Consider the following 15,368-nt stretch of genomic DNA (forward strand, 5'->3'; position numbering starts at 1 on the left):
CTTATTCGTGGTGGCAGCAGGCGAAGCAAGTAAATCCAGACATCCCTCTCCACCGCAACACTTTCCAGTTCCTCCTGAGGGATTCCAAAGCTCTCCCAGGCCACATGGGATATATAATCCCTCCAGCAAGTTCTGTGTTTTCCTCTGGGCCTCCTCCCAGTTGGACATGCCCGGAAGACCTCCACAGGAAGACGCCCAGGAGGCATCCTGATCAGATGCCCATACCGCTTTAACTGGCTCCTTCCGAAGTAAAGGAGCAGCAGTTCTACTATAAGATCCTCACCCTATCTCTAAGGCTGAGCCCAGACACCCTCCTAAGGAATTTCATTCTGACTGGTTGTATCCGCGATCCCATTCTTTTGGCCATTACCCAGAGTTTATGACAGGTGAGAGTTGGGACATAGCTCGACCAGTAAATCGAAAACTTTGCCTTTCATCTCAGCTCCCTCTTCACCACAACAGTACGGTACAGCACCTGCAAAACTGCTGACGCTGCACCAATTTGCATGTCAATCTCACGGTCCATTCTGCCCTCAATCATGAACGAGACCTTACTTACTTGAACTCCTTCACTTAAGGCAAAGACTCACTCCCCACCTGGAAGGTGCAACCCACCATTTTCCAGCAGAGGATCATGGCCTCAGACTTGGAGGTGCTTATTCTCATACCAGCCACTTCACACCCTGCCACAAACTGCTCCAGAGCCTGAGGAGGTCCCCAGCCAAAGAAACCAACAGAATCACATCATCTGCAAACAGCAGTGATGAAACTCTAAACTCCCCAGTCTGTGTTCCTGTGTTCTTAAATTGATGGATGCCATGTGCTCCAAAGCTGGAAGCTTGTCCCCTTTTTACCTACTTTCCATAGAGAAACACCCTTTATGCCCATATAAGGGCATAAGACTGCAGGGCTGTGTGTGAGAAGAGATTAGAGAGGTGTAGTTGGTAATAGCCAAATTGTCTTATGCTGACATCAAGTGTAAAAAACTCTTAAACAGTTACAAAGAGGATAAAATGCTGCTTAGAATTATCTGATAACTAATGCCAGTGGTAGATATACCCTTCAGACAAATTCAAACAGAGTGTATGATCTAACTCATTGAGAAAGCACTGTAATTATAAACGACATACGCCGTTCTGTAATGAGAAAAGGATTCACAATATATTAACTGAAATAGTCAAATCTGGATGGGTGGATTGGAAATCATTCTAAAACAATGGACAATGGGTCCATTTGTCATTAAAACAGCTAAGTATAAAGGTGAAGTTTCTGTAATTCAAGAAAGGTGAGGAGGAAAAAAATGTGGTAGGGTTTTTGGGGGTATTTTAAATCCCTACAGCTATTAAAGCAGCCCCAAAAACAAAATATTCTTATCAGGAATGATTAAATGTTTAATTTGTTTTACAGAATTTCACCTGTTAGACATCATGTGCAAATATTAAATCAGAAGAATGAGCTAAACTCTAAAAATGCTGTTCTTACTGTGCTGGTTGTGCTCCAAATTGTAGGCGAGAACCAGTTGCAGTACAGACGATAAAGCTTGATCTCACTGTTTATAATATATTTGATAATCCAACCCCTACATCCTCTGCCAAGACAAAAAGCTGGCTCTTCTACAAATACAGTTGATGACCCCTGCCCTAATGCTTAGTTTAAATTCATAATATTGCAGTTCAAATCAATCATTGCATGAGCAAAATGACTACATTTAAACCACATATATTTATGATATCTAATAATAAAAATATGCTAAACTAATGCAAATACAATAATGTGATTTTACCATATGAGCACTCTGAAGTGTTCTTAGACTTTTTCTTAGCTAAGAACAAATCAAAAATAAGAAAACTTGAATGTCAGCATCTTCAAATCTTTATAAGAGGGTTTAAAGAACAAACGGTTCATGAATGAGGCTCTATTTCTGCTTTTAAAGTATGTAAGGTTGTGTTGACCTCCTTTAACAACATGCAGCTTACTTAACTTTTATGTAAATACTGATTCTAAGCCAGTTAAGTTAGCTAATGACTTACATCTTTGGCCATTTCTTGTATTACTTTTATTTATTTATTGTAGGGGACAGTGCACATTAATGAACATGGATCTATAAATCTACTCACTAGAAGTAAAAATATACTGAGTTGATTCTGAGGAGTTGTACGGTAAAATGTGATCTTTTCTTATTTGCAAGAACAGCAAGAGAACAGATCTCCAGCATATTCAGGTAAAGTCACACCTCAATAACAGAGAAATGTAAAGAAAGTTAACAGTGTTGTTAAACTCATAAAGCATTACATGGAACACTGTGTGTCTCTATTGGTCCACACTAAACATAGTTCAATTACACTTTTGATAGAGTTAAATATTTTACAGTATGAAAGAGCTGCAGAAACTTTAGAAAATCTATGGTAAGGTGGGTCTCCTCGGGCATGAACAAAGCAGAGTCATCCTCATAACAAGTCAATGCATACTGATGGAGAAATGCTCTATGGCTCCTTTAGGAGGACCTAAAGCCACAGACAGAAACTCGCTCGATAACTTCACTCATGGTGTAACTGTGTCTCACATCAAAAACAACAGCAATCCACCAGAAACATGAGCAGAAGAACATATATAACACATCTAAACACTCTGCCCAAGGGCATGATAGGAAACTACAGCTGTACAACAGCTGTTTTGGGATGTGATGTGTTATCACTCCATCTCTGTGTGATGCTGTGTGGTCAACGGTATACAAAGATCAGCATTAAACAATAAAAAAAGGTGGCTATATGACTATACTTCAGTCTGACCAGGAATACAGTGACCATCACAGTTAAAGTGCATAAGGCAGATGGTAAAGTGCTGAAGTGCTGATGTATTGCACATGGAAATTGTGCATTTGCCCGAAGCCTGTTTATTTAAAGTGCTGATATGATAACATGTAGCCCTATTGCACAGAATTTGCATTTACAGATGAGTTTATGCAAATTCTACTGCACTGGGATAGCACACATAAGTGTGTCTTTGTATGTAGTATTGCACAGAGGAGTCATATATGGTTCAATGTAAGTATGTATGCATAATGCAGTGGTTGAACATCGTCACAATTCTGGTTTGTCCTGACCCTTGTAACCTGCAAGGTTGCAGCAGTCCCTTTCTGAGAGTGGTAAACTGCTCCATAGTGAGCTCCCTTTGAATGATACTACGTTTTGCCCAGAGGTGGAGCATCTAAAGGGTATCTCACAGTCACCTCTAACAGTGACTCTTGTCAGTCTGATTGAAGAGTCAGTGATTGCTTTCTGTTTGATATAGTCATTTAGTGGAGGCTGGGCCAGCCCATGTACAACTTTATAATTTATATCAGACAGGCAAATTTACATTTTTTAATATTTTCAGAGCTCAAAAGCTTGTACTTTTGGAGGAATCTTTCAGTGGGGGTACAAGAAGAGTATTTTTAATGCATATTGTCTTTTCATCCCTCGATAGTAGAAAATAGAAAAATAATCATTTCGTCCTGTTAGAGCTGTCACAGATGACGATAAGCGTCTTGGTTCCTCATTTGGTGAAGAAAGACACACCCAGGATTCATCCAATGTATCATGGGAACTGAGGGGTAAGGTGGATGCATGTTTTCAAATATCTTAAAATGCACTTGTGCACATGAAGCAGTAGTAAGCACTGTCGCCTCGCAGCAGGAAGGTTCCTGGTCTGAATCCCCCTCTCTTCTGTTTGCATGTTCTCCCTGTGCATCGGTTCCCTCCAGGTACTCTAGCCTCCTCCCACAGACCATGCTCATTACATTAATTGGCGACTCTAAATTGCCCGTAGGTGTGAGTGTGAGCGGATTTTCGTTTGCCTCATGTACCCCCGCTCTCATCCAGTGAAGGCTGGGATTGGCTCCAGCCTCCCACTGCCTCAAAGAGGATAAGCAGTATCGATAAAGGAGGAATGGATAAATGAGTTTGGTTGAAATGGGTTGTAAATGGATGTTTCATTATCTACTTTGATGAGCAGCTCTTCTTACATGAAGCCATGATGTAACCTTGTTGTCTCGTGCCCTACCTGGTACTTGTTGGTGGAGTTGAAGGGGATCTCCGCCACTTTGGGGTTCCTGGTTCTCATCTCACGAACGCTCCCACAGCACAGCTCGATGCATTTCAGCAGCGCCGACTCTGATGCATCCCCCGCTGTCTCCCTCTGGGGAAACACACACACACAGCAGCACATTAGCACAGTCACTCACATATGCATATTAAGAAATGAGCGTTGTGTTTCCCACTGCATGTGTTTATCACACCAACATGGAGGGAAGCTCCAGCAGATTATAGCTGCATCTGGGAAAGATTTTATTTTTACCTTCATCAGGCTCTCATTAACGATGGAGCCAACTGAGCATCATCTTGATCACAGACATTTGTCATCTGTCTACAACACTGTTACATATCAGTCATATTCATCATTTTCTTTTACAGTTCATGGAATAGAGAATAATAAGATTAAAAAACCTAGAGTAATATGGCTGTTTAGTCAATTTGAAACACTTATGAAGGGGCCTTTTTTGAGGGTATTGATTAGACAAAGGCCTTAAGTATAAAGAGAGAGGGCTTTTCATTGGAAGAACATATCAGGTCGCGACCTACTGGTAGAAATCAATGGCAAAGTTGTAGCTAAGCTGTAGGTGTATTAAACTTGACTTTGCTGCAGGAGTGATTCTTCCTCAGAGTTGTGTGCAGAAGGCTTTTTAAATATAGAAGAGGTGTATTTTTAGTTTTCAGGCACACTGGGAACAATGGGATTGTGTGATTACTCTAGAACTCATTTCTGACTGCAGTATTTGAGCAAAGATTCACTACTTCCCTTAAGAAAAGCAACCTGATCAGATTAAAGTAATGATAATGCGATGACAGAATGACCTAAAATATAAAAAACAATGTGGATGCTGTAAAGAGGGTATGCACTTCTGAAACACGGCTGAGAAAACACACCAAAACATGACAAAAACAGACTAATATCCACTCTAATTAGGAATATTTGGACTTCACAGAGAGCCATACTGTTTCCTCAAGACACAGTCGACGCTGATATGCAGTCATGTACTGAGTTTTCTAGTCTGGGGTTGGTGTGGAAAAAGGATTTGGATACTGAGTTTGAACAAGAGGTCTGGGAAAATATTGTCCATAATATAGGCTGGCCAAAGAGATACCAAAAGTAAATTTACCCATTAGAAAATTACTCACAGATACTACTGGACTCTAGTCAGACTTAAAAAGATTGGTCTTGGGGTACAGGTGGCCTAGTGATTGGAGGGATGCCCCATGTACGCGGTCAGCAGTCGGTTTCGAATCCAGCCTGTGGCCCTTTTGGGCATGTCTCCCCCCAGCTCTCTCATCCCTGTTTCCAATTCTGCCCACTGTCCTCCTCTGTGCATAAAGGCATGAAAAGTCAAATATAAATCTTTAAAAAATTTTGGTCTAATTTAGAGTTATGGATGCTGGAAATGTAAAGGCCGAGGCTCTACCGGTACTTCTTTTCATCTTATGTGGAATTTCCTGCTGGTCTATTCATTTTGGTCCTGAAGTGGTTGGGCTAACCATTCCCTGGTTTACCACGTCTGAATCTGTTCTTCCAGCTGGATTTTCACGGGCACAGTTTGGGATAAGTGCAAACACACTAAATTTTAATGTCCACTTATTACCCAGGCCCATGGATGAGGGGGCTTGAGAAGCCTGGAATAAAAAGTGTTTGTTTGATTGTTTGATTCTTTTTTTTTAATCTAAGAAATTAAATATTGAAAATTGACAAATGAGTTGGTCACTCAACTGAAATTTGTATCAGAAATGTCAAAATAGTATAGTCCACAAGAAAGAAAGTAAGAGAAAGGAGGCAGAATGAGGGGAAAATGCTTCACACAGTTCTTTTTAAAGAGAGGTGAGTGCACACTGTGGTTTAGTTAATGTCTTTAAGGCACTCAGCCTTTTCTAGCCTGGAGCATTGTGTTGTATAAAGTTAACTAATAGGAGTAAATCTGAATCAGCGGAGGCAACAATGCCATACTGTTTTCTGAATGGTCACCATTAGTAATTCTGAACATTTACGATGTTAGTTACCACTTACGTTAATTGATCTCCCAGTGTGACTTGACTGGGAGAACCACTGCATGCCAAAACCGTTTTAAAACCGCCTTGTCCAATTGGAAATCTTTGGTCTGAAATGAGCTTCACTTGTAGTTTATCTAGAGGACAAATATATATTTTTGAATTGTAATGTAACAAAGCTTGTTGTTTCTGAATCAGTTGACAGCACTGGATTGAGTCAACCACACCATCCCATAAAGACTGGATCACTGAAGCAATGGAAATTATCAGTCTGGAATAAGGTTGTTAGAAATTTTCACTTCTTAAACAGCCATTCCAATAATGAAGTGCACACCAGTCATAATATCTTCTAACATGCTGATTACCAAACATCTCATCTACTGACGAATCACCTGTCAAGTGTTAGTAATTTTCTATTTCTATGGTTTGATAGTTATTATCTATTGTTTTTGTGCCTTTACATTTCGTAAACAAACATATGCAAACTGATATGAAAGGAAATAAGGAGACAGTAAATAGAGCAATGCTTGATTGATGACTTTCAAAGGGGACATATCATGCAATATACACTTGCCCCCTCAAGTCCCAGAAAAATAACCCCCCACCGCCACCACCTTTCAGAAAATGTGTGCCAAAACAAGCTGTTCTCAGATTGTCCCCTCATGATGTCATGTGGGGAGTTAGCCCCGCCTCCAGGTTCAGTTGGCCCTCCCCACTTGGAGGAAAGCTCTGCCCTCCTCTCCTCATCCTCCTCCATCTATTAAGCCACATCCATTTTCTGACAGGGGCAGAATCAGAGAGCACATTAACATTTAAAGCCACAGACACAGAAACAGCTGGTTCTGAATAGGGCTGAAACAGAGGGGTTTTTTTTAGACATCCAAAATCCAATACTGGAGTTTTTTTCAGCAACAAACCTCACAGGTATGTTTTGGGGACCTCTGAGATCAATATCAAATTGTATTAAAAGGGTCAAATATGTGACCTTTAACTTGTTTAATGTGCTGTCTGTGAGTTTTTCAAGGTAAAATGAGACATCAAGGAGCAGTGGTGGACTTTTTTTTACATTACTATGGCTGTTGTGGATCAACCAAAGTGTGTTGAAAGGGATGATAAAGCACACAATAAGTTGTTACTTAAAAAAAAAAATAATGCACTAACTGTGGATCTTAAACTTATTGCAATGAATGTGATTAATTTTGACAGCCCTACTTTGAAAATGATAGGATAACTCATTAGGCAGTGAGACTACTCAGTTATTCTACTATGATTATCTTACTGAAAATGCCCATTCATTTTGCTTCGTACTTTTTTTTAGGGGTTTTTTGTATGTTGGAGCCTCCTCTTTGGTGTCTGAATCATCCAGGAGAAAACTCTCCTCTGATAACCTGCAAAATCTTCCCCTTGATAACAATCCTGTAATAATCACTGCAATCCCTCCCCATGTTAGAGCCAATTTATTAAAATCTATGCTGCACTGATTGACCTGGCGCCAAATACACCAACAGGGGGCCGAAAGAAGACATGAGATTTCTCTTTGTTCCTGTTTATTCATTCATGAACAGCCGCAAAACAAGGACACACGCTCCGCAAGATTTGTCCTTGTTTGTGCCTTTTTCATGAATGAGTAAATAGACCAAGGAAATTCCATTTCTCTGTTTTGCGGGCTGCAGATGGGGACTTGTTGTAACGGCAGAGGAGCCCGGGCCTTGACTGCTGTGTTTGAGTGCTAACCGGAGATTCGGCTGTTACTTAATGCAGGAGGAAGCCTGGGCGGCTTTAGGGCCTGATAGGCAGCCTCTGCTCTCACCGGAGTCAAAGAGGTGTAATCCCTGTCGCTGAGAGCCACACAGAGACGTTTCTTCAGGTCAGTGTAGCACAGGTTACGGCTGGTCTGTAGAACATTGGGATATTATTGACTGACAGAGCCAGCAGTGTTTGTGTGTGTTTGTGCAGCCGTGTGGGGGAGTTATTTCCAGGGGTGCATTGGATTATCCTCAGCATGCGTGTGTTTACGTGCAAGAGGGAGGCTAAGCGTGCAAACCAGTGTCAGTGTCAAGAGGTATCGACAAATTTCTTTTATGGGTTGGTTTCTTTCCCTGTGGGTGCCATGTGGGTGAGACTCAGGGGGCTACAGAAACCAAAACAAGCATATTTACTCAACAAGTGCTTCAACTTGACCCTGGTTTATCTGTTTTTCCATTAAGGAGAACTCACAGATGCAAAGATAGGGGCCCACTGCTGCTAAAGCCTTATTCCTACAGGATTAGAGTTACCTGGGGATGTCTGGTAATTTGGCTATTATCCAAATACATCAGTCTCTACTGCAGCACATTCACATCAGATAAGAAAAGTCTGTAATTTTATTTAAATTACTGATGTTTGTGACTAGAAACATTGAGGCGCTTTATGACAGTGACAGTAAATAAAGTGCTATGCATTTGTCTTCTTAAATGTGATACAAAAGGCAGTTTAGTGCAGGCAACAATGCCTTTATAAACACATATTGTCAGTACTATAAAGGCTTTTGATTCGAGCCTTTTCAAAGGTAAAAAAGTTCCCTACAGCATTCTCTCATCTGTCCAATCACTCTTTGACGACTGGTTCTCCTGATGAAATTTAGTTTGCACAGCCCTGCATGCTTCTCTGCTATGGGGCTACAAGTACCTAAATTTCCTTTGTGTTTTTTTAAAGCATGTCTATATAAAAACAAGGAGTTAGACTCTTGGTTCCCAACCTGGTGTCCAGTGTGCCAAAGATCTCAGGGGGGGCACAAGGCTCTGTCTGCCTGGATTGTTAAAATTAGATTTGCACATATTAATAGAAATCAACACTTATAAATAATTCATACAATGTTTTTTGGGTACAGAATTTGTGTTTCGAGCTACTTTGTTTGGATTTACACAAAAAATAATTAAAATTTGGGGGGGCTCAAGTCTTCTTATACAGCATAAAAGGTTGGGAACCGCCTTAGACAGTACAAAAACATCAAAAATAAAACAAACCCAGTTTTAAAGGCAAAGTAGCAAAAATCCAACAGAAGGTAAGATTAATAGCCATTTAAAAAAAAGAAAATCTGAGAGTAATCATGGTTAAATTGCTTGATTGTTTGACAGCCCTTGTAAAAACTCATTATAGAGTGCAGTTTTTATCTTATTGACTCTTCAATTAAAAAAAAACAAGTAAAGCGACAGAGGTAGGGGATGTATAATACTCTGTTGCTGCACAGCTTGATCTCACTCAGTGGGTCCTAACTGTAAGAGGGTCTGGGTGCATACTCTCTATATCAGACAGCACTGGTAAGTCTGGTATGTACTATTTTTAAGCCATTCTAAACACTAATTGAATTTAGAATTGAAATCCCAAAGGACCTGCAAATCAAAACCCTTTAGAGCCAGTATTAGGTGTGCGAGTGTGTGGGGGTGCCTTTATTATGACAGGATCCTATGATAGAGTAAGCCAAAGAGAAACAGGAAACATGCATCAAGCAGTGCTAAAACCAGGAATTGCTCCCCTGATCAGTGTGTCAAGTACAGCCTCTGTTTATGGGTGCCTGCTCTACTAAACTTTGGTTAAATTAGACTCAATCTGGGTACTCCGGCTTCCTCCCACAGACCGCAGACATGCTCGTTTGGTCGATTGGTGCCTCTAAATTGGCTCTAGGTGTAAGTGTGAGCACGCCTGGGTGTTTGTCTCTGACCTGCGAGTAACTGACAACCAGCCCAAGGTGTATCGCCTCTTGTCCAAAAGGCTCCAGCCCCCCACAACCCGCAATGGGATAGAGGGGTTTAGAAAATGCATGGGACTCAATTGGGAATCAATTTTGCAACCAGTGTGTCAAGGTCTCTAGACTCCATATGCTCTACCAACCAAGCTAAACAGGCACCCAAGGGCCCCTGTTATTGATCATTTATCCTGTATCTTATATTGGTAGCTGCATAAAATAATAATTTCTGCCCTTGCCTCCAAAAAAGACCAAAAAAGTGTCTGATGTTTTCTTTTTTTTTTTAAAGTTACATAACATTCATTTTCTCAGTGCAATTTAGCGTTATGAAAAAATATGTGGTTCACTAAATGCAAAGGTGCCCTGGTGTGCCCTGAGGCAAGTCTAGGTGTGCCATGGGAACCATTTATTAAAACTACAAGTATACAGTAACTAAAGGCACAAACACAAGTTAAAGGCTGTTTTGCATGCATTTGAATATGGCAGTCCTTAAGGTTTTGGCTTGATCTTTGGGCAATTTTTTAAACCATTCCTATTCTGTGTATATGAGAAAGACAGACCAACAGTGGATGGCACAGAGTTGTAGGTTTTGGGGTTTGAAGTAAACATTTGGAGCTTGAGCCTTGTAAGCCACCCCTTGGCTCTGCAAACGCCCTAGGATATTTACTTTACAAATAACAGACATGGTCAATTTACACAGGATTAAGTTTACAGACATCTTAAGTAATTATTACAAATTCCTAGAAGACCCCAGGTAATACTAATAGAATAGGGCTCTAGAGGTATTTCTGTCCCACTGAGGCTGTTTCGGTTGTTGTAATTCCCTTGTTTGAGTTCATGTGTTGTTCAGTTTGCATGGTCTCTAGGACTCCGGGAAATGAGAGTTTAAGGAAGTTAATCCCACACTGATGCTGCGATGAAGACTGACTAATTACTGGATGAACAACTTGGTGGCATTTTGCTGCAACTCCCAGGCACACCTATAAACTGTTATTTACAATCTTAATACAAACAGACAGAACATTCATGTTTACAATGGCAACACCTAGTTGTACTTTCTCTGGCTTTAGAGTAGAGACTGGCTGTTTGTGAATGAATCTGTACAAAACTGGTCAATCTTTCATAAGCTGTCATCATTTGTGGGGTCTCCCACATCTTAAAAAAACAGTTAAGATTTGAAAAATCTTCAAGAATATGCCAGGCTGTACAAATCCAAGATGTACAGATTATCTTTCCTCTATCCGCAGCAACATTAGGGCACTAACTACAAGTAAGCCAGGGGAACTATAAGACGCTCCCCCTCAGAAAATATCAGGCAAATCTTGGGGGATCTTCATACTTTGGACCCTCTGCTGCTTTTTCAAGTTTTTCCTGAGTAATTTTTATTATGAGTCATGTGTAAAATGAGGTTATAACTGATGTATCATTCATGATGGCAATTCATCTTTTATTCACTGAAAAAGATGCAAGACACCACTCTTGAAATCAGAATCAAAGTGTATTGGCACATTGTCACAAACTTCACTCATTTTAAGATAAAAGAGAAGGAAACTTTTCACAGTCTCACTCGTTATGTGCTGAAAAATTGTCATTTCTGTGTTAAGGAAGCATACAAAAGGAAGTCAGGCTAAAAGTTTAATCTCTATTTAAGGTGAGTGCTGTTTCAGATCCCCTGTATCATTTATAGAAAGAGCTGAAATGCCATTATTGGATCTTTAGTGAGTAGCGTGGCCTATATCTGAAAGCATTTATATTACTCATGCATCCATGTAGTTATAATATGTCTCTCGATGCGTGACCCTTACATTTCATGTCTTAATTGTGCTGAGAAATTACTGCGCTCATTTGCAAGTGATGAGTGTTGGTTGTTGATGAGACTGATGGCTTATTAACAGCCCTGCATGCTTGTTTTTTTGATTTTATGCTCACATAATCATGCATTTGTGAGATGAGTTTGCTATTTGACCTACTCGTGTCTTATTTGTGCCGATAACGCCAGGATAATTTACATCAGTTATGACCACACTGCGTCGTTCGTACTTTGATGTTTGGTTTAGTTGTGTGGAGGTGTGTTGTAATTAAACGCTTATTCCATATCAGACAAGATGACCTGTGGCAATTACCAGTCTACCTGCTCGCAGCTAGTTATGTTTTCAACATGAGTCACTGTCTTAGTCAGTCTCCTCTTTGAGGGAAACTTCAAATGCAATTACCTACATATAATACAGGATAATTGATCACTTTTAGGGCTCTTCTGCTGAGAAAAGAGTCCTTCAGCTTTTGATACTTAAAGTTTATTTTCATAATGCCATGTTTTCATGAATGCTCACTTCAGATAAAGTTGATGCAAGAAGGGTCATATTTTCTCCTTTCATATCACGGATGCTTTGTATCCTCAGCTAAATTCTTTCAGTTCTTATCAAGGCCAACACTTAAATACTTTGGTTAACTTCAGTCAGTTAGGAATCTTTCAAACAAAACAGACAATGACTATTCTTAGACAATATGACTGATTGATTATTCTTTGAATATACCCAGCATTTTCAATTTGCTGACTCATCACTGAGCTTTAAAACTTTACAGCACATACTGATGGGTGGCACTACAAAGTCTATAAACCAGTGGTGTCCAAGTTCTTTTTTACTTAGGGCAAATATAAAGCTGCCTGATTCACTTTGATATACCTCACCTTTAGTGTCTTAAAGTTGATAAAAATCTATCTGATATATGTTGATATGCATAGTGATCAAATATGCTTGAAGAAAACCAGCCGCATCAATAGCTGACAAGAGAAATGACTCATCATTGTTAAGGATTTTTGGGTGACCCTGGCTACAACTGGATCCAACCCTGGTCAAGATGAGAACAATGCCCCAAACCAGGCTGGGATATTAGCACCCACCACCAGGCAAATGCAGGTACTTTTGAGCAGTGCAATATAAGTAACGTAACCTAAAAATGCAATTTTTTTACAGCAATTTGCATGAATTGTTCCTAATGATTTCATGATGGGACGGTTTGATTCATCAGTGTCTTATGAGAGTAAGGGCCAATCCCATTTCTACCCCTTAGTCCTCATCTTAGCCCTTCCCCTTGGTTTTGTGCATTCACACCAGTTAAAGGGGTGTCCCAATTCTCTTTTGAATTGAGAGCTAGGCCTAAGGGCCAAGGGATACATAGCCCTTGAAATTAAGATTGTTTCAGGACCACATTTGAAACAAAGGGGTATGATGAATTCCCACCATGCACTGCGTTCACTTGTAAATTAGCACAATGGACAATGAAGGAGGCTTGTATATGTAAATATTTTTGGCATTTATAAATGATAATAGAAAAAAACATTGTGTTTTCTCACATATTCAATCTTTAATTACTGGGGATGTGAGTTTCTTGTATTTTTAGTGTATATGCATGTAAACAAGGGCTATCAACTGTATAAATATGTGGAGAAGATCAACACAGAGATCCATGGTATGAATAAAATGGTCGAAGCTTTATTGTCACCTCTGATGACGCACTGTTTATCAGCAATGTGTGAGGATGAACAGCAATCAAGTGGTGTCTCATTTCTTAAGGGAAGGTTTTCACCACTACCCCTCAACACTCTGTTTCAAGGGTCAAGGGGAAGGGGTAGACATGGGATTGGCCCCAATTCTCTGCTGCAACTGATGTTTCTGCAAATATGTGTTTGAATCAATGGGGTGGAACGAGACTGCAGAAACTGCGTACAAAGTATTTCATTTTTGCAAGTCTGACTCTCATGATGCAGGAGAAAGCTGATGAATGCACAGTACCCCCATAGGAAGAACAGCAAATGTCTGCATAGTCAAATACAGAATGAAATGGACACAAAACTACTGTTACAGTTATTTATTCACCAACTAGCTCATATTTAAAAGGCTAAAACAAGCTGTATAAAAGATGTTGTTTGAGGATTTCAGTAAAATTTCAGTGACACATTCCCACAACATCAGAAACATCCAAAAAGATGCTTTAAAAGCTTTAGCATGAGGAACAAAAGCATGACTTATTTGATTATTCAAACACACCACAAGGATTTGACAGATCTATGGATACAAATGTATGTGAGCTCTACATCAAACCGTCTGTAAACATTTATGAACTTATTTCCTATGCTGGAATCTTTGGCTGTATTCAGTATTTTATATTTCAATCATATTTGACAGAACATTGATGAGGTGTCCATTTCTGATTTTTGGTGCCATCTTAGTCATGAATGAGAACTGGGGCTGTCAGGCTACAACATTTTTTTTAATCATGATTATTCTCCCCATTTTAAAATTCCACTACTTGCACTTAAAATTGTTTATGTTTTGTTTTGGATTTAAGGAAATTTGAAAAAGTATCAGGAAATGAATTGACTGTTTTGCACACACTGCAAGAGTCCATTTTCAGTGGAATTGCAGGGCCACACTGAACCTAGCATACACAAACAGTGGGTACAGGCTGGAAGACGTACTGTTTTGGCCGACCGTTGCGAGGCAAATGCCAAAACAACTACAGTATGTCCCACAATAACAAAATGCAACTGTGCTTTGTGATGTTAATATGCATATATTTAAGGGCAGTCAAACAATTCAAATTTTAAATCACAATTAGTCTCTGTCTTCCTCACATTTTTTTATTTCAGTATTTTGCATTTGAAAGTGTTCTTTGTTTCATTTTGGATTTAAACTAATCTAATTGAAAAAACGCAACATTAAGATGCAATGGTGGACTTATTTTACATCACTGTAGCTGCTGGGAGACGCTGCAGTGGCTAAACCAACATGTGTTAGACATGTAATTGCAATTAAATATTAACGCATAATTATGAGCCTCGATTCATCCAGATAATTCCCTCAGCTCTGACCAGCCACATACAAACCATTATTAATTCAACTCCTTGTTGCATGAAAGTGAGCCAGTTTGTGTGCTGCAGCATGTACAGTATTTCTGTATGTACAAGACACGAGTGCACAAAGAGGATAGCTTGTAAACAAACATAAACACAAATAAAGTTTTCCATCTCTCAGCTCTCTGTTCCATTAAAACTTTCTTTAAACTTCTCAGCAAATGCATGGATATTAATTAGAGCAGCCTGCTAGTGTGGAACAAGCTCAATATATCAGGAACACAGTCACTTCAGACTTTAGACTTAAGACCTGGTTTTAGGTGGTTTAAGGCACAGCTGTTTTCTTCATCCTTAAGATAGAAACCCACCGTCTTTATGCCTGACCACTCCTCATTTTAAGACCCACACACATGTAAGAGTTCACGCTTGGTTGCTTTTTAAACAATGAGAGAACACGGTGTAAAAATAACACCTGCATTAGGTGAAAAATATGAAGGACACCTGCAGTGCATACCAAAACGCTTTGCAAGATAAGGCCCATGACTTTTCTGTGTATTAAATAGTTTTGTGCCATAGTGGAAATAGCTCTAATGGACTGCGACAGCAAATGCCATAATTAGGGTGATATTTCAGTAGTGTTTAAGTATAATTATACAAGATTTTTCTCATACTATTAATGGACTTTTTCACATCTAACTATATAGCTATTTCACTA

At 39.6% G+C, this 15,368-nt stretch overlaps 1 protein-coding gene across 1 annotated transcript in view; it reads right to left on the reverse strand.

Annotated features, from left to right (window-relative positions):
* atp1a2a (ATPase Na+/K+ transporting subunit alpha 2a) overlaps positions 1-15,368 on the reverse strand; it is a 113,660-nt gene that overhangs the window by 54,980 nt on the left and 43,312 nt on the right. Inside the window, exon 11 of the mRNA XM_041802864.1 lies at positions 4,042-4,176. Within this exon, the coding sequence (XP_041658798.1) occupies positions 4,042-4,176 (135 nt within the window). The remainder of the gene's footprint in view (positions 1-4,041; positions 4,177-15,368) is intronic.

Source organism: Cheilinus undulatus, linkage group 13, assembly GCF_018320785.1.
Source record: "Cheilinus undulatus linkage group 13, ASM1832078v1, whole genome shotgun sequence".
Taxonomy (NCBI): Eukaryota; Metazoa; Chordata; class Actinopteri; order Labriformes; family Labridae; genus Cheilinus; species Cheilinus undulatus.